This window comes from Bombus fervidus, chromosome 13 (assembly GCF_041682495.2).
Source record: "Bombus fervidus isolate BK054 chromosome 13, iyBomFerv1, whole genome shotgun sequence".
Classification (NCBI taxonomy): domain Eukaryota; kingdom Metazoa; phylum Arthropoda; class Insecta; order Hymenoptera; family Apidae; genus Bombus; species Bombus fervidus.
The window spans coordinates 4,694,135-4,717,959 of NC_091529.1; the positions used below are offsets into that span (position 1 = coordinate 4,694,135).

Consider the following 23,825-nt stretch of genomic DNA (forward strand, 5'->3'; position numbering starts at 1 on the left):
CAGATACAAGTGACGTTAATGCGCAATAAATTAGCGACCTCCCACGCGGTTTATGAACAACGCTCTTCACGTCTCAGTCTAACTACGTTTTTGCATCGCGTCTTAGATTCACGAAAAAGTCATGGATTTCACGAATAAGTTTCCTGTTCTTTGTTTTCCTGCATCCAGTACGATTTTCAGCGATTCTTGATCTATGTAGGAAGTCATTGACCATTTCCACTTGTGATATCGTGAAATTTTCTAAGACGATTATAGCGGATTAATGAATCTCCTTAAAGATTTTCCTATGAAGAATTTTCAATAGACTTGCGTATATCTATTCATAACATCTTCGAAATCTGCAGTTATTGATCCAATAGTATTCTGCGGTGCATAGTTTCATTGAGATTGAAGAGAAACCAGAAATTGGAAATGGCGTCGAGTACAATTTTCGTGGGTCGATTGATCGGATCTCCCTAAATCACTAAGAGGCACCGAATAAACCTGATCGTAGGAGGTATGAGAGCTGCAGCTTTCAGACGTGTTTCGTAAACCGGTATAAGCGTTCCAGTCCTGTGAACAACGATGGACCGTGACACTACGGATTTATCGTGCTGTCATTTCCGTGTAAATAGTCCCAACACGACGCCATAATAATGTCCTTTCGTTCAACTTCGGATCAATCTTCGAATTACTTTGAAATTTACGTTCTTTGTGACGTGTAGGAAGAATTTATATTCTTTACAATCGTACGACTTTCGATATAATTTTCTTTTTAATCGTACAAGATGTACAAAAGTCATACGTAGTAATTTTTTCATTGAAAATTTGCCGATCGTGCGTAGGAGTTCAAGGCGGATAACGACTAGGAAACGACTCTTTCGCGGGGTAAAAACAAACGTCGTTTTGTATAATGCTGTCCGAACGAGTGTAACTATTAAAGTTTGGCCTCATTCCAGTTACAAAAGATCTTACGAGTGACGAGATAACTCATCCTTCTTCGCTCAACAGATAGCTGTTTAGCTTGGAACCTGCAACGTCAGACTTCACCGACAATTCCTTTCTCTTACCATTTCGAATAAAAATTATATACGAATTATAGGAAAAAGTATAAAGAGAAAAACGTGTGAACAATCGCCGACAAGAATCTTAGTTGCGTTGACTGAAGAATCTTTAGATACAGTGAGCGTTGAAAATTGCGAGAAACGAATGAAGCCAGTAAAGGCCAAAGGAATAGAGGAAACGGTAAAGCATCAGAAACGAGGAGTAGATGACACGAAAGAGGGTAAATGATCGACGCTGGACTCTCGAGTTTTCTTTTTTTTTTTCTTTCGTGTTGAGTACGCGTCGAAAACCGGTTCCTTGGATTCGTGTAACATCTTCGAGTCCAGTAATCCCACGGCAATTTGACTGGAACAGATGTGTCATCGTTTTGTAATGCTCATGTTCTTAGGTTGGACGATCTTTTCTGGCGAAAGATAAAACGACAATCACCGAAATTGAGTTTCGCAGGAAGAAAAATTTACGGTGTTTCATCTGGAGTTTTTCGTCCGGTTGATCTTTTCGTTATCGTCTGGTGTTAATTATCAGCTTTTGCGGTGTGCCTTTTGGACTCTCATTACCAGGAGACATGCACCGCTAATTGATATCCGCAATCATTAGGGTCAGAGGCCAGGCGGAACAAACCAGTGACCATACTTCGTAGTTTGGTCAATTTTACTTCTTTTTTTACGTCTAAATAAATATAAATAAAGACGTAATTCCTCGTATCTTTGAGTCTCTGCGCTTCCAATTTGAATTTGATTATCCAAGATGTTCAAGAGAATCTCTAACACTAAAGATACCAAGGATGTTTTTGTTTCTGCAATTGTAAAGAAATATGCAGATGCTTTCTACAAAATTGTTATTAACTTTTAATCGGGCAGAAATTCCTTTCATCGATCGACCTCGCAAATTGAAAACTACAGAAAAGCGACGATGTCGTAAGCTCTGTATTTCAAATTTACTTTAGGATTTACTATTATTATGCTTAATTGTCTTCTCGCGAGAATGAATGAACTTATAGATGTAAATCATTCGTTTCTTTAGGATCGAACATTCATCACGAGCTCGTGTAACGAAATTAAGGAATTGACAAAAATTTGAGTTGATCGGTTTGATTTCTGCGAGGCTCGCATATAAATCGATTTATCCAAACGAGTTTCTTTTCACTCCGATAAAAGTCTGGTACTGTAGAAATCGGTCGAACGACGCGTGCACGATGGAGTCTTGGAATGACTGTTCAACACGGCGGATGATAAATAGCCGGCGATTCGACGCAGCGTCTCGTAGCTCGTCTCCGAACGTCGTCCTTGCGTCACAGTGACGAAACGCCTAATAATAAATCGCCTCGGCGAAAGAAAGCCGACGAACAAGCGCCCTTTATTTCGCTGGTTTGTTCGTCGTCGATTTCTAACCGTGTGGCGTATCACGGTGAAAGCAGCGGCGCTCGCGCGCGTTTCTAATACAAAGCGGTCCCGCGAACGTTTGTTCGTTCCGTATCGATGGCGAAATGAGAATCTTTTCTTTCTATTCTCGACGCCGTTTCGCCTGGCCTGGTCTGCCTCTCTGGCCGATTTCGTCATAGAGAACGGCGAAACGCCACATGCTAGCTCGTCGATACACAATCCGCGTGAAAACGATCTGCGTTTTCTGCGAATAAATAAATCGATCCTGAGCTGGTCTCCCCTGTTCTACCTCCAATTCCTTCGACTTTTCAATAAATACGATGAATTTCCTCGGATCACTACTTTGCTCGATTTTTTATACGATCCTCCATCATCTTCACTACTTCTGGAATTTTTCTCCCCTTATTTTGTCATCGACTCTACTTCTAATTGCAAGAAAATTAAGGCTGTATTTCCGAAATAGATGGCCGATTGAGCTGAAAGATAGATGCTACAGGGAGAGATGGTGGACTTGAATCTTCGTTTCAGGAATTCACATCCGTTTGAATGATACAGATCCCTGTATACGATAGATTTTTGCTGATAACAGATACTGTTTGGTATATATCCGAGGGAGACGACCTATGTGTGCGTGTGCGTGTGAGCGTGCTAAATTCAAAGACCAAAAATATACCATTCGAAAGAATATCATCCAAGATTAGAAAAATTTGCAGCATCGATCGGTAAACGTCAGGTGGCGCTTAATCCAAAACAAGATCCCACGAGCTAGCAACGAGTTGATTACACGTAGAAACTCGTTCGAGAGAATGAAGTAACAGTCGAGTCAGCGACTGGCATCAGCCCCTTATACTTTTGTCGCTAGCGTAGCAGTAATCGCACGGTCGCACCGGCGATTTATCGTTGCCCGTGATCACGATACTTTATCGTCGATATCGTTCTCTTCCTCTTGTCGACCTCTGTCACAGTTCTCTTGATCCTTTCCACGTATCTCCTTGTCGCTACCGGTCCTGTCCCGTTGCTGACACGAGCAATTGAATATCAAAACCGTAAGAAGAACACACAGCCTTGATCGAGGTTGTCTCTTTCGTTCGAAGTTCGTGTCGTTGTTCGAAGTTCAGCCGTGGGAACAGAAAGCGATCCGGCTTGTTAAGCGAACCGGAGAAAACCGCGCGCGTTGCCCGCCGCGATGTGTGCCAACCATAAAAGAGCAATAATCAGCGTGCCACGCCGGTTCGCGTCGAACTCGGCCAGTGGCCATTGCTGGAAAAGTGAACGGTGTGCGCCTCACTCTGACGAAATCCTGATCACCGTCCGGGAAACAGAGCTAGCACGTTCTTTCTTTCTCGTCTCTACTCTCCTATTATCCCTTTATGCATCGTCATATATTTGTGTGTATACTTGCACGAACTTTTACATTGTGCAATTAACACGTTGACTGCCACGCGAATTTGGTATATCTCGCCCTGTCAGCCAGATTACAGTGAAATATATTGCAGCGTAATATTTAATTTTTGACAAATATACAAATTTCCTTCTGGAGTCTTTCGCCTAGCATCTAAACTAATTATCAGTAGCATTTTTAACACTTTACCGACCGATAGCCGATTAATCGATTCTTTGTCACCGACGCTCACCAACCGATAGCCGATTAATCGGCTTTTTTGTTATTTATTACTAAGATACCTTGCTGACTTGCGTCAGTTGCGTTGCTTTGTAAACTCCAATAGTTTTATACCAATTGGAAAACGTACCGTTCGCGATGAACGAGAAGAATGGTATTGGAGAGTTTAAACCGTAACAGAGCCGGCGCCAGAGAGAATCTGCGCCTGAGATGCCGGTCGGACGTGCGTATGCTGTTGAATCGCTAGCGGTCGGTAAAGTGTTAAAAATATTTTTGTATCGTATTACACTTTTGTATCGTATTAGAAAATGTATGCTGTTGTTTGTAGGAAGAGAAACGCCAAGAGGTTGCTTCTATGAAATTTTTGTTAAACAATGACGCAAACATTACCTGAAGATTCTTTGTGATTAGGTAGGAACTTGACTGCTGCTTTGTCAAACATATAACGCTAAAGTTATTCAAACATAATGAAACTAAAGTGCACATTTAAATTTTTATCTGTATCATTTGTTCTACAGTTTGCCCAGCTATCTTTTTACATACCAATAGTTAAATTACCAAGGCTGTTCGAACATTTCGTGACATACGTGAACGACGAATTCTTGCGAAATCTTGTCGAAGTAGTAAAAAACCGGAGATCAGTAGGTATCTTCTGGCAGAGGAGGATCGAAAAAGTCAATTACCGTCGGAGGTACCGCCACATCTTTCCTTTGTCTCGTTCAATGAAATTATAGTTTCAATTATCGGTACGATTACTTGGCTCACGTTTGGGATCGATAAATACCTGTATCTACGTTCTTATCAGGTTTAGACGTTACGTAACAACGTGTGCCGATAAGCCGAACCTTGCGTTCTTCGTTCCAATTCCATGCAAAGAACTGTAGTATAGTGTTATATTTGGTATCTTATGTATTCTTGACCAGTCATAAGGAATAAGTTGTACACGTACAGTGGCTTAAAAATGTATTAAACACTCGTCACCAAAAATTTGTTTGACGAGATAAATCTCGTTTGAAGGATTAATTAACGAAAAACGCGTTTAATCAGTTCGATTTTTAAGAGTTTTAATTACAGAAACACAGAAGTATCGAGCAAGAAAGCTGTAACTGGGATGGGATTTAAAATTGTAACTATTGTGGACGTTCGAAGTTTGAACAACGGAAATTTGAAATAGAGAGCAGAACGGGGCAAAGAATGTCTCTATAAAAACGGAAGAAAGATCGTTACTTTAGGATTTATTGGCTCGTAGTTTTTATTGGAGAACAGCACACGCGCAGTTGGAAAAAAAGCGGTCTAAATGGGTAAAACATATCCCGTGCTCACGTGGAACTATCGCAAATTGAACGGCAATTTATCCAGAAATTGTCAACGTTCGCGACGTAAAATTTTCGTTACTCGAACACCTAATCTTTTTTATTTTCTCTTCGAGATAATGACTGGTAAGAACTTTATCATCAGATACTTCGTACGTGTATTTCAAGTGTCACACAACTCGAGCAAAATTGTCACGAAAAACGACAAATTATTTGCTCGACTTTCCTAATTTCTTATTGAGATGCACAGGCTCAAGAAGACGACATAAATAGTAGTAAATTCTAGGATATACTTAAAAAGAACAGAGTTCACAACATCATCACTTTCCTTTCCCGTTTATAGAGCTGATTAGTGTGGTTTTTTAATGTCTTAATGACGATGTAAGAGTATAATGATAATTACTTCAGGAAATTATTGTAATTTGTCGGATCAGTGTCAAGATCAGCTATCGGTCGATTAATTCTCTTCGTTCTTTTACCACGCGAAAGACTCATATTCTGATGTAATCTCATATAAAATGATCGCAATCGATATTCTTTGAGTAGATGAAAGCTCGATATCGAGACACTGGACTAGAATGTCTTGTCGGCGAAACTCGATGGAGCGGCACGAAAAATCTCAATCTAGGCCGCCAAGTTTCCACGTGCTCGCCACTTTTCGTCCATCCCCTCTTGTAGTCACGCTCCCATAAGAGCGCTCATCCCCTGGGTGCGCACATTCACACCACTGCTTCTCTATAACGTTTTGAGACGATTTTATCACTGATCTTTTGTCATATGGTATACTTTCAATTTACCAAAATCAAATAATTTTATACTCACGCTAAACTAATCAAAATATCAAACAATTACAGACATTCGGATGCAATAACGAATATTTTGATAGAAGAATAATGCAACTTTCTGTATGACTAGCAGTATTAATGGAAAATTGAATTATTAAAACATACATAGTTGGTCAATTATTATGTAACATATCTACTCACGGCGTTATCACTCAATGAATTTTTAACACTGAAAGAAATCTTAGTAGTACCACAAATCCCTTATTTTCTAGATTCTAGATCACAACTTCTTCTGAACTTCGTTTTCACAATCTCCTTATAAGAACTTTCCAAAAGTACAATGAATTCCCTGCAACTTCTTATTCTCCGAGATAAAAAAGGTCATCTTAAAGACCGTCATTTTCCATACGTTACATTCAGAAAGTGACCAATCAAGTGAACGTTCTAAAGAATCAAGACATACAATATCACTTTAAGCACGAAGAAAACGTGTACTCACTGTAGGAGATGGTGTATCACTTCCCAAGGGAACTATATGCTTTAAAAATCTCTTTGCTTCTTCGAAATCTAACACGTAGGAAAACATTTCTGAACGTACTCCCATTACTTTCGAATCAAACTTTGTTGCACATGTGCCTGGACACATTGTTTCTTAGTCATGGCGCCTCCGAATAATATTCGAACTTCGGAGTGTAACCTGTCTGTGAGTAAATCGTTCGGAAACTCGCGAGACAGGAATATTCGGATGTCCATCGGTAGTCGTAACCAGTGTACGTGTGTATGTGTGCGCGCGCGATTCTTCTATATATAGAGTTCGAAAGGGGGGCTGGCATGACTCCCCAAGCATTGATCGCAGTGCCACCCCATGAGCAACCCCTAATAACACCCTCTTCCTCCCTCCGTGGCAGACTCACCCTCGGCAGCCACCCTCCGGTCTGAACTGCGCCCTTTGCTAACCCAATCTGAGACCCGTGCAAGCAACGGCTCTCAACTGGCGGTTCCTGGACGTCGTTTCTACGGCCAGCTGGCCGGTCAGCTGATTCCTGCCGGCGTGCCGGGACGCCCATTAGCCGCGCCAACTAAACCTATTAACTCTCACGACCTGATAACGACCGCACCCCGCCGCAACTCCATCGAAAATCCCGCGACGACGATGTCGCGAATACCTGGCCGCTCGTTCGTGCCCGTTCGCGTTTCTGCCCTCAAGTTTTACTGGATACAGAGGGTGGAGCGGTGAATTGGGACATGTCCGATCGGGGAGTTGTAAACGTTTGGAAATGGATGAATGGTTCTGTGAGTGTTTCGTGTGTCGATGTATCGGATGGAGGAGGTTTTGTTGGTTTACTGTTGACTGCGCTGAATGTTGCACTGATTTCTTCGTTAGTTTCTACCTCGAAGGGTAGTTTCGAATATGCTTCGTTGTAATTAATATAATTGAAAGACTAGGTGTTTGGGTATCCGAGATGGAGAATATGAACAATGGAAAATATCCCAAAGAGAGAATATTGAAATAGGAAATATTTTAGGTATTTCTCAATGCATCTTTATATCTTCAGAATTCGTCTAAATGCATAAAAAATGCATAGTCCACTCGTTCCAACATTTCCCTAATAAAACAAACCTCTCTTATACATCGTATTTCTCAGGAAATTCTAGGAAATATAAATTTGCATAAGCGTCCTTAGTTTAGTAATTAGATTCATCTATTACCGCGTCCATATCTAACAAAGAAAAATGACCTGTCGCATACCGGAAACTGTCATGTACATTCTGATTTGTTCCCTATTAATAGATCAGGCCCCATATCGTATACACATATACAAATTGATCTTCCATACCATCCATGTAAAAGGCGACAGATTCTTTTCTACGTGTAATATTTAAATTCACCGTGATGCGACGTACGTGTTTTGGTCATACAAAGAAATTCTCTTACTTTGGCATGCTTGTCTCAAAGAAGGTTTCCTCTGATTCAGGCTGGAAACTGTGACACGCGCACGACTAAAAGTTTTTCATTGAACGGATTGGTCCCGTATCGGGGGAACGATCTGTCACGATCGTTGGCCGGAGAGAAGAGGAAAAAATTCCGGGGAGCGAGCGAACGAAGCGAGCTGCCGGTGTGCCGTGCGACGAATTAATTAGTTCGATCGTGGCGGGCACGTCTTGAATGAGAGAGAACTGGTGCGCTCCACGCGAGCCGGTTTCGGATTATTGCACGCCTCTACACCGCCGCGTACGTGCCTCACGTGAAATTACGTTGTCGGCTAAATTAGCGCGTTTCGATTCTGTTTTATGCCGCGCTGCGAGCTGAATCTGTCAACGAGTTCTCAGTGTGCTGCCTGTTAAAAGAATCCATTACTCTGAAATCACTGTCTTTTGTATTCTCCTTTTCCTGTAATATCTCGACAGAATGTGGATCGAAAATTTCTGGGCTATTCGGTTGATTCTTGAGCTATACGACTTCAGTTTTACACGACTCTCTTTTTTTTTTTTTTTTTTGTTTCCTTAGAAAGAATGAGTTTCTAGTATCCGTGCTGTTAAAAGAATCTATTATTTTGAAATTGTAATGCTCTGTATTATTTGTTTTTATTTTAACAAAAATTTTATTGATATATGTGTATAAAATCAATGACCTATATTTTTGAAGGTATAGAAATTTCGTAACGCGATGTAAATAAAATTTAAAAATACACGGCAAAAAATACGGTGATTGAGTTGAGCTTCGACCTATCGGTAACCGCATGTCTTTTATTATTAACCCCTCGTTTATTTATAAATAAATACATAACCTAGCACTTTTTAATACACGATCGATGTGTATTCGCACAGCTCGGATTAAAAAAACCTGGCTAATTATAAACGAGCGTGTGTTAACCTTTCTTAACCTTACACTTTATCCTTAGCCATTTCTCCTTCAGAAACCTCAAGTAATTTCGTGGAAGAAAAAGGAAGAAGAATAGAGATATATATCTTTACAATTGTTCGCGATCCAGATGAATCAGAGACTCGAGTGGGACGAGAAATTTGTCGAGCGCGTCCCTGGTGAACCGTGCGCGACAGTAGGTTAGCCTTGCAACCCTTGAGCCTCGACCCTTCTCTGGTAAATTCACCCTGCTGTGTGTACACACACGTATACACGTATGAGGGGCTGTGACGTGTCGTCAAGTCCCACGGCGGCGATTCTCCGGAGACTGCAAAGGCCAAGTTCTTTCTGGCACGATCGATCTTCGCACCGGCATTCAGCATCATCGTGTATCGTGCCTTATTCGTGTCTCACTGGAACTTCTCCACTCTGCGCCTTGTACCCGATTTCGGATATTTATTGCTCGTTTTACTCTTTTTGCCAATTCACTCTCGAAAGAAAGAATTATTTTTGTCAAGGTCTGTTTGTCTTCTTAACACCATGGAACTTGATTCGAACGATCCTGTTTATTGTAAATCATCCCCTGTGATGGCGAGTGGATAAATAGGCTAACTGTTATTTGTGTAAATTTAGCTAATTGTATTATGAAAAGTTTTATTTCTCTCTTTTTCCCTGTAATATAAGACTATAAGGATTAGAGGATTGTCAGTTTTTTCTGCAATGTAACGCTATAAATTCTTCTCAAATCTTTGCCAAAATTCAAACTAAACTTCTACCAGAAGACAACGTGTGATCGTTAACACGTTAAAAACATAAGATCTGCGTGGTGATGAGGAGTTGTTGAGGAAGTTAAAGTCGAGCTGAAATCAGGTGACCGAATTATTTGATCGCGATGCGCTTCGATGTGTATTGCGGCTAACACGTGTAACTTTAGCGAGCGCGTGAACAGCGTTAATGGAGCGGTGCCGATATTAAAATCGATAACAATTCCGGAGAACGGTGGCCCGCTTGTCAGTAGCCCGCCGCCAGTCAGTCGAACGCTAATATTTTGATGCCACCAATCAATTGTCCGTATTACGAGCGGGCATTACAGCGCAAATTCAATTTCCAAGAATTAGTCTGTCGTTTCGCGGTGCTTTCCAATGCGCTATTCGCCGGCCAGCGTTTTATGGAAAACCGATAAGATTCGCGTTTTGTGCTGAGAAATCCCCCAAACCAGATAGATCGTATATATATATATATATATATATATATATATACAAGCTCACGAAAATATTTCCCTAGTACGTTAAACACAAAAGTATTTAAACGGTTAATTGTCCATTATATTAACAAGCCTCGATATTCAATGGGACCATCTTTAAATTATATTATGTTATATTTAAAGCGATCATTCGTATTGCAAATTAATCTTTTACCAAGTAAATATCTTGTAACTTTTATATACATTTTCAAATTGGCTACACATTCGATCGTTTTATATAACACATTAATATGTGTTACAATTGTTACATAAAAGTTTTCTATGGTAAATGTTCAAGTACTTCCGTGAGATAATGTGCATGTATCTTGGTTTTCGATAATTATCAGGATTCAAAGGGAAAAGATTTTATATATGCTAATGACTACGTTGAATCGCGATCAGCGTGTACAGCAACCTTTGGAAAGATACTTCGTAGTCGTAAAGTTTCGACGAAGTTTAGACGATCACGAGCAACAAGACGCAACACAGAGAGTCGGTTCGCACTGACACAAGGGTGATCGATATCAGTGTAGCCAGTCGATTCGTGACCCTCGAAACACGCTGTTATCGCTGCTACAGTGCAACGGTCTTTCCTTTGTACAATCAACTCTTATATTCAATTAGAACTTTGCGTCTGATATGAGTACACATATATTCGTCTATGTTGCAACATCTAACCACGAATTTATTACTTTGCGAATATCTGAACGACGAGACGTTCTTCCTTACAAGATCGATGTTTTCTCCTCGAAATCGGTTAACTTTTTCGGCACGAATTTTTCTTTCAACAGCGATCACGGTAATATAATAATATAGACTACAAATTACTTCAATCTCTTTATCTATGTTTTTTTATTTTTTTCTCGTGTTTCTATCTCTTCAAATATTCTTTTTCGAGATACTTTATTGATAGAAAGCGTGGAATACACAAAAGATAGTAAAATTGCATTGAATATTAAAGTTAATTATTTAAAAACTCCATATTTTATATAAAGAGAACAACAGGGTTAACTACAGTTTTTAAAATTGAATACATAATCCCATTTATTATAGAATCGTACGTACCAGTAGATTTCAGTGAAATTATAAGTTATGGATCTTTTTAAAAGTTTTATCGGCTATTATTCTATAATGATTTCGTTAATCGTGCCAGTTAACCAAAGTTTCTTTAAAAGAATTAGTTTTGTAAACTGACAGCGCGTATCGAGATTTTAGTCCCGGTTTGAACGATCGCGGCACTAACAGGTGTTTGACACGCGTGCAGATCCAAGCAACCGAAAGACATGCACGAGCTTATTAAATTTGATTTACGCTGTTAGTTCGGTCACGATAGGCATGATCATGGATGCTATTCCGGGTTGCACGGTCGTTATCATTTTTTTTTTCAAATACTAACAGAATAATGAACGATTCAGTAGCACGTATACCTTTGCTCGTAAGCGTGTGGACATCTTTGTTCTGTTTATATTAAAATATATAAACTAATGATAAATCGATGCTCAAAAGATATTCTTGTGAATTCAATACACGTATTATCACATCGTATATCACACGAAACTAAAATCGCTTATCAGTAATATATTAAAATTAAACATACAATTTGTCCAAGTATTAGTATTATTAAATATTATTTCTAAAATTAATCTTGATAGACTTTGTATCAATTTTGAAGAATCTTTTCTATCCTATCTATTGTTAGACGCACAAACGAACTAAAAATAATGAACTGCTCCCTAACATTTAACGCTTACAAGTATCGATCTTTCTAGTGCACATTAGCTTTAAAAGACAAATTTTATCGTATATTGATATAATATTTTACCATAGCTCTAATAATAAAACAATCTAATTAAATTACTTTTCATAAAAACAAACAAGTGTCCACGTTCTTTCGATCAATAATTTAAATCTCCCGCCTTAGCGCTACACTCAAAGTTCGAATGAAGCAATCAAGTTCGACGAACTTTCAGTGAAACATGATCGACGCGTGTCTCTGCTGTCTGTACGAAGTTTCGTGCTGAAACCACGTCATAGTTGCGTCTTAACGTAGTCCCAATTAGACGAGAGATCGAAGGTCCGTTCGATGCGATTAGTCGAGACTATTGGAAATCGGTTTCGAGGAGAACTCGGTATTCTTTTAGTCGGAATAACCGGGAAATAGAGTATGTGTGTTCGCGATTGTTGGTCCCCCCTCGGTGAAAGTCGTAAGTTTGGTGGGCCGCGAATCTGTGCCACGTTCGACGTGTTTCGTCGATTCATTGGGCCGCTTCAGGCGGCTTACGAAAGTCCGACGATGCATGTTGAACTCCCTTCGGTCCACATGCATGCGACACGCGACCCACACCAGAGAACACACTGTACACAGCACACCTAACATGACCGATCGGTCTGATCTGACAGATCGTTGCCTGTCCCCAGGAGGCATACTCCGTACTTTGGCCAGCCGGACTACAGGCTCTACGAGTTGAACAAGAGGTTACAGCAGCGTACAGAGGTGAGTTTATTCTTTCTACCTTTTACTCTAATTTATTTATCTTGCAGCTGTAATTCTAAGATTTGCCCCATTGAACGGTCACGTTTCGTAAATTTATAACGAGACCACTGTTCATGAGTATTGGAACGAAACATTTTTTGTATACTATCGTACTATTTACTCATACTGTAAAAGTTAAAAATAAATAGATTACGGATTTTAGATTACGACAAGAATTCAAAATTGCATAGAATGCACATAACATGGAAAAATATGTAAAATATTCAAAATACCGTGAGTAAAACAATTTTGTATCGAATTTCTATCGTTTTAAACTATTGTCGAATTTGCATAAAAATCCACAGACTAATAATACGTGAATATGCGATACCTTGCTATTTTTAGCATTAGAAATACCAAATTAGCTAAAATGACTGGTTCCAGGACGTCTGTCTTAGCTATTATTAGAAATGTATAGGAGGTCAAACGGGGGGTTTTCTAGAGACATTTCTAGTTTCGTGCATATTTCGTAGAGACAAAGAGTTCGCGTAAAGGTTAGGGAAGTTCATTAGTAGATACGGTAACCGATTAGACAGATGACTAGGTATTAACGGACGGGAAAACTATGCGGATGATTAATTGCTTTCCGTTTGTGCAACCTTGTTTCTGATCAGATTGAATTACGAACGAGCGGAGTACGCGTTCTAACATCGTACCTCGAGCGTGGTTTCCTTTTAGAAGCTGACACAATGATAGATCTATCTTGTTCGATCAATGTGTTTTTCTTTTCACCGTTTTTTAAATCCCATACATGGCAAAGAATAAAAAGAAGGAACATTTGTATTTTTATTGTATAACCTTCGACTGAGATTGGTTTGTCGAAACGACGAGCGTAGTCGTGATTTTAACCCTTAATGCTATCATAGGTCGAAGTTCACTGCAATACGCAATACAAACTTTACTTTAAAAGTGCCCATTAATTTGAGTAAATCAACGAAATTAAATCGTATTTGGAAATATGTTATAAATTCGTAGTCGACTAATATTCCATGTACTGAATTGTTGAACCTTTTGATATGAAAGCCTCGAGCAACAAGCATACATCTGTCTTTCTCTTCCAATGAAAGATATTTTAAATATTGCAGCCGATATTGCTATTGCAAACTCTTCGATTAATAAAATTAAACAAGTGGGTTTCTGTTACCTTTTGTTATTCAATAGCAAATGAGAAATAGGAGAAATATTGCTTGCAGTAGTTGCGATGCTAAAACACGATTCGGACGAGGTGATAGCCTTTAACGGGTAAATCGATGGAATTCGCGGAAACACGATGGGAGTCATACATGAATACGTGGCACGATTCCATGCATTATAAAATTTCCTGGCCCATAGAACGCGACTAGATAAACTTATTCTCCTTTCAGAGGTGCCTGATAATAGTGATAAGATACAATCCTCGTGAATCGTGGATTATCGTTGGCGCACATGTCTCGTTCCTGGACTATCGAGTTTTCCGTCGATTTCAGACAAGCTGGATTAATAGACTCTTTGTGGAGAGATCGCTCGACTTCATGCGATCTTCGCGGGCAACCGCCGTTCGGAATGTATCGAAGACGAATCGCGTCGTCGCTCTTCGCCCGCGATAGTCTACGGAAAGTTCGATAATCGATTAAATCATCGGCTTATTGCGTCTTCGTCAATGGGAATTATATACGGTGTCCTATTGTAAGCTAATCTGTTATTGGAAATATTTCGATCGAAATTTTCTTTTGGAAGTGAATCATGCCAAGATATAGGAAAAACGTTAGTAGATGTTTTTAAATGGAATCATATAACTGTTAATACCTTAATCGAAGTAGTGTGTTATTTACTGTTGAAAGGTATCAGTCTTAAAATAAATTACTAATTTGTTTTTTTTATTAATATTTTAATTTCAATGGCATTGATATTAATGTTGATTCTAATTTCAAAGTGGTACTAGTACAGTTCGTAGGACGCCTACGTTTCCTGATATCACAGATGAGATTTTTGTTCGAAGATGATAACAAATAACGAGATGATTCGCGATATCATATCATATCACGTATGATTTTATTGAAAAATTTATCGAGTCAATTCAACGTCTTTGAATACTTAATATTACACGAACATCTAAGCGAATTCGTTACGTTGATTATGCAGCTTCACGAATTTTTGAACGAAATAGCGTACGAAATGGTATGGCTGAATTTGTCAAGCGGCTTGTTCTTCTATCCGGTGTACTTTCCAAAATATTTCCGATAATGAATTAAAATCAGGCACTTTGTATCTGGTGATCTTGACAAAGTTAGGAGAAGAAGTTAGGACGAGCAAAAACATGTGGAGACGCACGAAATTCTTCACGGGAGTGATATGAATCGAAGACTGGCTCCGAAGAAGTATCGAAACCACTTCGAATCGATTAACAACCCACGTCGAATTGATCACAGCGCATTTGTCGCGCTAAGAGGCACGCGAATGTTTTCCCGTCCTTCTTTTTGCCGTGAATCTCCAGGAGCCCCGTTTTTCTTTGGGCGAACAGTGATCAATGCGCCATTAGGACAAAGCACCGTGAAAAAAGAAGGAAGGAAAAGAGGCCGGGGTTAATGTGTCTTAATGAGCCACTGATACTTGAGCAGCGCGTTCATTAATCTCGGAGAACCAAACGGATACAACCGGTCTTCGCTTTCGAGATCTCGATATTATCGGTCCGTCACGTCGGTTTACGTTTGTCGCGTGGCAGCAATCAGCATAAAAACCTCGTTGCAATTAACCCCTTCGTTAGATTGAGCTGTCTACCTTTTTTTGCCGCTTTACACGTGTAAAAACGCGCGATGCTTGATCGCCGTTGAAAGTAAATTCAAATAGAATTAAGGTGTCTGTCATCAGACTGTTTTTAGTTTGAATCTTGGCCTGATTATTCGTTATAAACTGAGCCCTCCAGCAACCAAACTGATCGACCGTCGATTAACTCCACTTTTTATGAATTTTTAATTTCATTACATAAATGCACGATTAACATTCAGTCGCCAAGAAACGAATCAACCTTATTTTTGTCACTTTTCTCCTCACTTTCGTGCGTCCTTTCTACAATTATTATTAACATCCTTATTAAAATTATTATGATCTTATTTTTTGATCTACTTCGTTTCATTTTTTAAATACCTTTACGAATCTTTCTATCGTCGTCTATCCAACTTCGAAGCGAGTAGTTTATTCGAACAAGCCACAAATATTAATTGCTCTGGACGATGCTCAATTTCGGCTATATGCTCCAGAAGTTCGTTTCGCTCCGTTCAGCTGTCTAATTCACGAGGCACCTAATTTCTCCTTTGTATACTCTACGACCTTGACCAGTCAGTATTGAATAAAATATCATCGTAGCTCGGTAGAGAGCATCGGTAGATGATGATCGAGTCGAGGAAAGTCATTAGTCACTCGAAAGCTCGATCATTATTAGCTGGCCGAGCATCAAGGCTATCCAAATGTTTATCTATCATTTATTAAGCCTGCGGATAATTTTGCTCGACTCTGGCCCACATACGCCCGTGCTGCTTCTCTTCTTCTGCCTTTCCTTCATTTTCTTTTTTACTCACAATCCTTTTTTGGCCTCGCTCGGTTCTCTCCCCGCTAACTCTCTTCTTCTTTCTTCGCGTCATTCGTTCATCCAGCTGGTTGTTCACTCTCGGTCACTCATTCGCGAACTCGAGCAAACGACGTGGCGTGTCCCTGCCTCATAAATCATGTTTTCTCGCGTTATCGTCAGATCTCGAGCGTTGTCAGCGTGCGTGTGCACGGTTCACCACTGTTTCTTCGCCGACTTCCGTCAGGCTCGTGCGAACCCGGGGCTGGCGCCCTACGATTCATTCCTACAGCCACTCTCTCGTTTCTTGGCGATCCGTCCACGCATTCGTCACTCGGACATGTCCCTCCTGGGACCAACAATCTGACAACGAAGACGCATGGTGCATTACAACACTTCGACTTCTATTTTTCGTGATTTCATTAATCCATTAAGGATCGAGTAGTGTAATAACGTGTAAATTTTACTGAAACGTTATTGAGAGAATATAAATTATTGTTTCGTCCGGATACAAAAATCTATTAGAAATAGACAAGTTGGTGACACGAAAGAAGTTCTATAATTTGAGGAAAATATATGTGTCTCGTTACAGCGTTAATGATATTCCAAAATATATTCGTATAGCGCACATAATATATTTATAGGAATTTCAATGAATGTCCGAACACTTTCGCGATTCACTGTATATTCTGTGTAACAGTCGAGGATTCTCGAAAACGAAGAGATACTGGTGAAAATGTAAAGATCGAGATAAAGCGTGAGTGGATCTTTAGTGGAGCATCTGTTCGCGTACGTCACTGCGAAGTTTGCCGTAGTTTCGCCTACGTTGGGGTTAGATTCGTGTCGAGAGGGTGTCAGGGGGTTGGTTTGCACGGAGCGAGAAGGAGTGAGCCCGGTTGAGCCGGTAGAAACGAGGGAAAGGGCGTAGGACGCGGGGCGAATTAAAATCAGCATCTACGCTGACTCGGTTATTCTCTGTCCTCTTTGTCCCGATTTTCTCCTTTTCCTACTAGATTCTCTCAAGATAGAATATTCCGATTCAAGAATGTTCACGCGAACAAATAACGAAGTATCGAAATCGTTCGATGTATTATGGCAAAAAATCGTTCGGCCTATCATCGGTTTCGCCATTAATTCCATCTCAAATGTTTTGGACTCTGCGAGCTACGCTCCCATCGCACTGTGCTCTATCCGATTGCGCTATAAGCTTCTTTCAAGCTTATGTTCCGACATTCGGAAACAGTAGATTTGGGAATTAATTTGTGAATGTCTTTAGTCCAACAAGCGAATCGATACCAATTTTACTATTGTAACTATTTCATTAAAGAAAAATTTAAGCATACTGAAATATCCATTCAATAAATATATTAGCAACATTGTAGTACAACAGACTTCGCTCTGTTTGCAGTAAAAATAAAAGACGCGCTTCTGTTCATTTGATCACTATTGATTACTATTTATAGATTTAGAAGGAGAATAATTTTGTAAAAATACTTCTCTCTTTTTAAATACATTTTAGATGGTATTTACACTTTAGTGCAAAATTCTTGGGACACCTCAATATCTAATTATTAAATTATGTATTTTAATTTCTACGTATGTTTACGGTTTTACGATCATGGTTCTATCTCATGACATGTCCAAAATCTGAAATGAATTATTCTATCACCTAGAACTTTCTTTGTCGTATTTTGAATAAAATTCACGTTCTTTTTTTATTAAGACAACCTTGTTTCCTTTATTTTTGCATCTTAAAACTCGCTTACCATTTCAATTGGTTAATTCATTTTATTCGAAGGCTTTTTTAATTGAAACGTTGCATTTACACAAGCAGTAGGTTGCCATATCCGTCGAATTCCGCCTTGATCCGGTAGTACGCGATATTATTTATTTACAATTACTCAACTATTCGCGTTTCACGTTGCTACGAATCAGCCTTATTTTTGTAACGGTGAGGTAAATTTCATCGGTTTTGATCAAATTTCTAATTAGCATCAGCCGAATTTCCAGCGAAATTCGATCGTCGAACTGGAGAATCGCGAAATAATTGCGAAATCCCAGCGCAACCTCGACCAAGAGGTTTAGCTTGCGATTATTCTCAATTTTTTTTTTTTCTCCCCCTTTCATGACTGTGCGGAAGCTCTAATCTCAACATATAGAGAAATATTGCACGCATTCCGCTTCACCGTGTTGAAACTGCAGAGCATTTCTTTCCCGACCGAGCCTCGTCACGTTGCATGGAATAAAATTCGCCCAAGTCTTCCCTCTTCGTTAGCCACGTCAAAAATACTAGATTTTCCTTCTTTTTCTTAATTTTCGTGACAATAGAACATGCGTCTTTTTGTTTTTTGAAATTCATTTTAGTTTGCTTAAGCAATTATTCATATTTGGAAACGCTATTTTTTACGTAAACGACTTTTGGGGTAAAAAATATCTAATCAGTTAACTATAAACTCCTTGTAGGAATTTCAAAATATTTCATACGCGTTTTGTTATAGTCTGAGGAAACACAGCGTAATTTTTGTTATCTCATCTGATTCAAACGTAGAAATTTAAAAATATATTTTAAAAGCGTTCAACGAATGAAATATCGACTTTTTAATCCCTTTAAATGGAAATATTTTTACGATAGACAATGATATACACAACATGAAATTTGCGAAGCGACTTCATCGACAGACAAGAAAAGATTTCCAACGACGATTTGTTCGAAGCGACCGGAAGTTGTACATGCTTTCTCCTTTCAATACTTTCTCGTGGCGTTATCTTTTCCACAGAGCTAAATTCGAGTACCTGTGCTCTTCGAATGGAATTCTATTTTTAATTACCCAAAACAAATGGTCTGCTATCATTCGTATCAACAAACCATTCTCTGTTACTGTATTTTTTATCGATAATGCGTCGAGCTTAAAAGTTTTAATCACCGGTAAAAGCGTTCGTTATTTGGAAATTTTTAATAGAAAATCGCGTGTGCGCGCCGAGGAACTTTTGAACTTTTTCCATTGTAGCGCATGCCGAAGGAAATAAAACTAAATTCAATAAACGTCAGGTCCGGCGAACGAATAGCAAATTGAAACTGTAATTAAATAGAATCTCTCCCCCTCTACGCGCGGTATCCGGTGTATTTTTTGAAAATCCATATGCAAGTCGTTGCGTGTCGATTGATTGTTTAATTGCTTGTGGACAAAATTTATTTGTCGCTCCTGTCAAATAGATAATGTACGCTGTGTTGCGCAAGCTATTCATCGTCGTACAATTACCCCGACTGTAATTCTATTTGGAAGTATCATCTTGCAATTTTCCATGTATTACTTTATTTTTAAAATATCTCTATATTTTTATATTTGTTTCAACCGTGATGGACAAGTCTCTCTACAGTGCTAGCGAGATTTTAAAATGTTTCGATAAAAACCTCCTCCAAGTGTTCGTATACTTTTGTGAGCATTTCGCGGGCGAAATAATTTTCGAACGATACCGTGACTGATCGAATTCCGATTATAATTGTAGAAATGCTGCAGATTTGTAATTTCGTGACATATCGTCGAGATCAGGACATCCATTTTCATCGGTGCACTTTGACGAATACGAAGCACATTATCTGCCATAGGATACAACGCTTTTTCATCGTGACAGATGACATCTACATTCACCTTCGCGTGTTTCATACGCGGAAGTCGTTCCACTTCCCCACATTTTTTGTCCTCGCCAAAATAATCGTATTTCGTCAGGCTAGCGTGACCCCTCAAGACACGTCTAGCTAGCAAGAAAAATGATTTCGTCTATTTCGTAATAACAATTCCGCAGCAACTTTCATCTCGTTCGTCCAACAATATTTCGATATAATTAACGTATATATTTAATTAAAAAACAGTAAATACATTTGTCAATTACATACTAGTTTGTTTTATATAAAACAACAAGAATTTAATAAACATAATAGCGTAATTTTGATTTTACAATGATCAAAATGTATCAAGTCGGTCGAATCATAATTTGATTACAAATATCAAATGTTTTGTCAAGGATTCATTTCATCTGCAGCGATTCAATACGCGACGAGCAACATTATTGCGAAGGAAATTGTGAAAACTCGAGGACTTCACAATATTTCGCGATATTTCCTGTCGGACTTGATAATTTTTCCAAGGGGCGGGAAAAAAGCACGCGTTGTAATATCGGGAAAAGCGAGGTGAAATTTTTAATAATGTTCAAGTCGTGGCTCGAAATTTCTAATTTGCAAACAAGCTCGGCCGCCACGGTAGCATTCGTATGGCGACTAAACATCACGGACGCTGGTATTCATCGTGAAAATCTATATTGCACAGGCCTGCAATTTTTTTTTTACCTTTGCTGCGCCCGCGCTCTCTATCTCCGTCCTCGTTCCGGCGTCGCATCGAAACAGACGAAATCACGTAAATCTCCGATAATAAAGCTCTGATGAGAAATTCCATGCTCGATGACTTGTTTCGTGAAACACGGCGATCCTGCTGTGCGTCCCTTCAAACTTCGCATCGTGATGTTTCGTCGAATTCGCGAGAGCCTTCCAAACAAGCCGTATGTCTGTTGAACATCGCGCGGGAATTCTAATTTCGCAAATTTTACGCGAGCATCGAGAAGAAAATAGTAACAGGAGGGATAACCGGAATATTAATTCATCGTCGATAAAATTTTCAGGAAATGGAAAGCTTATGGAAGGCCCAACCATCCGTGAACCGTTCGTTATTTATTCTCATCGACTAATTGCTGCTCACGTTCTCGAATACTGGCATGCTTGTTCATGTTTTTGGTAAAAAATCATGCGTAACGTTCGATCGAATTCCGAGTTTACGCGGTTCATCGAGGCGGATGAACGACAAGCGAAATAAAAAGCTCGTATACGACAGAAAGAGATAAATTAACAGTGTTTGATACAACGATAGCGTTGTTTTGATCGAAAGAAAGAAACACATTGGTTCATGAAAGTATTTGAACACTTACTGTGGAAAATTTTCATGTCTATATCACATGTATATGTTACGTGAAACATTTAAAAATTTCATTGATACTGCAGCCAAACACGACTGTTGTAGTTGTAGTCGTCATATTTGAAACCAATCCGAAAATGAACGTGGAAGTTACAAGATAGTTATTTCAACCATATATTTAGTACAAAATTAGTAGGTATAAATTGTGATAAATGTTAGATATGATTCCTCTACATATTGATGTTAATTAATATAATGGATAGCTGATCGTTCAAATATCTTGTAATTTCTATATATATATTTTCAGATCTGTTTCAAGCTTTATCACTGTAATGATAATAGATCGTGTCTCATAGCAGTGCTAATGAAATTTAGACACACGTAATATATTCATAGAAGGTATCTACAAGTGTTAGAATACTTTCGTGAGCCTCTGATTTTGAAGATGAATCGCACGGTCAAAAAGGACTCGGAAATTGGAAACGGAGAAAAACATTATTCCGGTTGTTCTTCCTGAACATATCCTTCGAACGATGCTGTTTTTCCTCCTCTCTAGATCGTCAGGTACACGTAAGTAAAGGGCGGCTCTGATGTTTACATAAAACTTTTCCCACTATGCCGCGGGACGGAGAGAAAGAAGGAGAGAAAGCGATGGAACGTAGAAAAACCAGTGGAAAGGAGGAAAAAATAAGAAGATACGAAAGAATAGGTTCGGGCCTGTAAACGCTTTGCAAATTTTTCTTCCTGACTCGCGTCGAAAATTACTCTGCAACACTGTTTAAAAGGTGCTTTGTAAATTAACCGAAGGACAGGACCAGGACATTTATGCAAGATGATTGATTTGCATTTTATCGACGAGGAATTCAAGGTGATGATGTGCTCCATTAGATAATTAGACACTAGGCCTTACGATCATTATTCTCAAGAAATATTACACAGGATTAATACGCACTTATTTCAAAAATTGTCTCAACGTGAATTCGAAGATCGTTTCGTTGGTTTTGTGCTTTGACGTTACTTGTTGGAGAAAAGTAAGTATTTCAGTATGAAATGGTCGTGGAAAGGAATAACTTGATAAATTTCGAGATATAAGTTTTTTGAAAATACGCGGTAAATCAGCAATGTTTTTTAAGAAACGAATAACGTAGCGGTTACGTTAATTTGTCTCGATTAACATTAACCTACATAGCTAATGTTCTTAATACTTTTTGTATATTCAAAAAAGTATCAGCAACGCATTTAATCCCAAAACGAAATTGGAATATAATTCTTATTTGGGATTAGTTGATATAATATCGTATAATAAGTTTCTTCTAAAAAAACACTTGTCGTTTCTTTTACTTGTGCCTTTCGTTAGTAATCCATTTCAAACAATCTTAAAAAATGGACCAATAATATTATCTACGGAGACGAACTTTTCAATTGCGAAACACCTATTCCGGTGCTTTCGTTCGAGTCGCGGAGCGAAAATAACGCGGAGAAATTCATGCAATTATTCATCAACGCATCCGTTGGCTGTCCCGCGCATCGTTCATTCCGAAAAATATTATCTCGTAGAAAATATTCGCATCGATCAGTAGTAGTAGAGAGAGGGAGAAAGAGAGAGAGAGAGAGAGAAAGAAAGCCGAAAAGACAAGAAAAGAGAAGAGAGAGTAGTAGCGGAGAAGAGAAAAGAGAGAGAGAGAATGAAAAAGAGAGAGAGAGAGAGAGAGAGAGAGAGAGGCAAAGAACGTTCAGCCGAAGGAAAGGAAAAGAAGAGAAGAGCATCGAGGATCGGGGAGGGAAGGTTGAGAACCTCTATGGGAGCCTGGGTAATAAAATGAGGGCCCCTGCTCTCCCCCGGGGGTGGGGCCCCCTCGATAACCCATATTGTACCCCCCATCCCCTGGTTCTCCCTCCCAGGCTCGCCCCTCTCGCCGCCGCCCCGGGCCGTATATACTCCGATCGGCCGGAAGAGTTTTGTCCCAGGCCGACTGTCCAGAGAGAAATCTCTCCGTATCTATCCCCGGCCTAACCGATGCTACGAAATTTTTCAAAAATGATGGGCGTGATCCCAGGAATTTTCTCGAATTTTCGATATAGTTATCCGCGCGATGCGTCTACGTTTTCACTATTGAAACGATTTTCGTAAGAAAATGGAGAGGTGGAGCGCGCCGACAATACTTTCCCGCCGGCGTATATACACGATCATATACCACCCCTAGTCTCCCCACACCCCCCTAACAACAGTAGGGTGGTACAGTCCGGGTGAAAAGCCAACGGCAACCCCGGCGCAGTACAGGCTGCACAAAGAGCGACGCCCTGCCAGGCGAAAAATGGAAGGGAAAAAATGCAGCCTGGAGAGAGGAACGAGAGAAAAAGAGAGAGAGAGAGAAAGAGAGAGATAGAAAGAAAGAAAGAAAGAAAGAAAGAAAGAAAGAGAGATACGCACATAGTGAGAGCAGGGGTGTAGAAGAGAGGGAGAAATTATTGGTGGTGAATCGTTTCTAGGACGAGGATCGGGAACGATTCGGATAATACAAGGTGCCGGCTATTT

General features: G+C 39.5%; 1 protein-coding gene across 7 annotated transcripts in view; it reads left to right on the top strand.

The window, feature by feature from the left end:
* Chi (LIM domain-binding protein 2 Chi) overlaps positions 1 to 23,825 on the top strand; it is a 133,993-nt gene that overhangs the window by 98,231 nt on the left and 11,937 nt on the right. For 5 of the 7 annotated variants that reach the window (XM_072015493.2, XM_072015494.2, XM_072015492.2 and 2 more), the window contains one exon: positions 12,652 to 12,745. In XM_072015493.2, the coding sequence (XP_071871594.1) occupies positions 12,652 to 12,745 (94 nt within the window). The remainder of the gene's footprint in view (positions 1 to 12,651; positions 12,746 to 23,825) is intronic. The other 2 variants (XM_072015495.2, XM_072015491.2) reach the window with 1 other exon arrangement.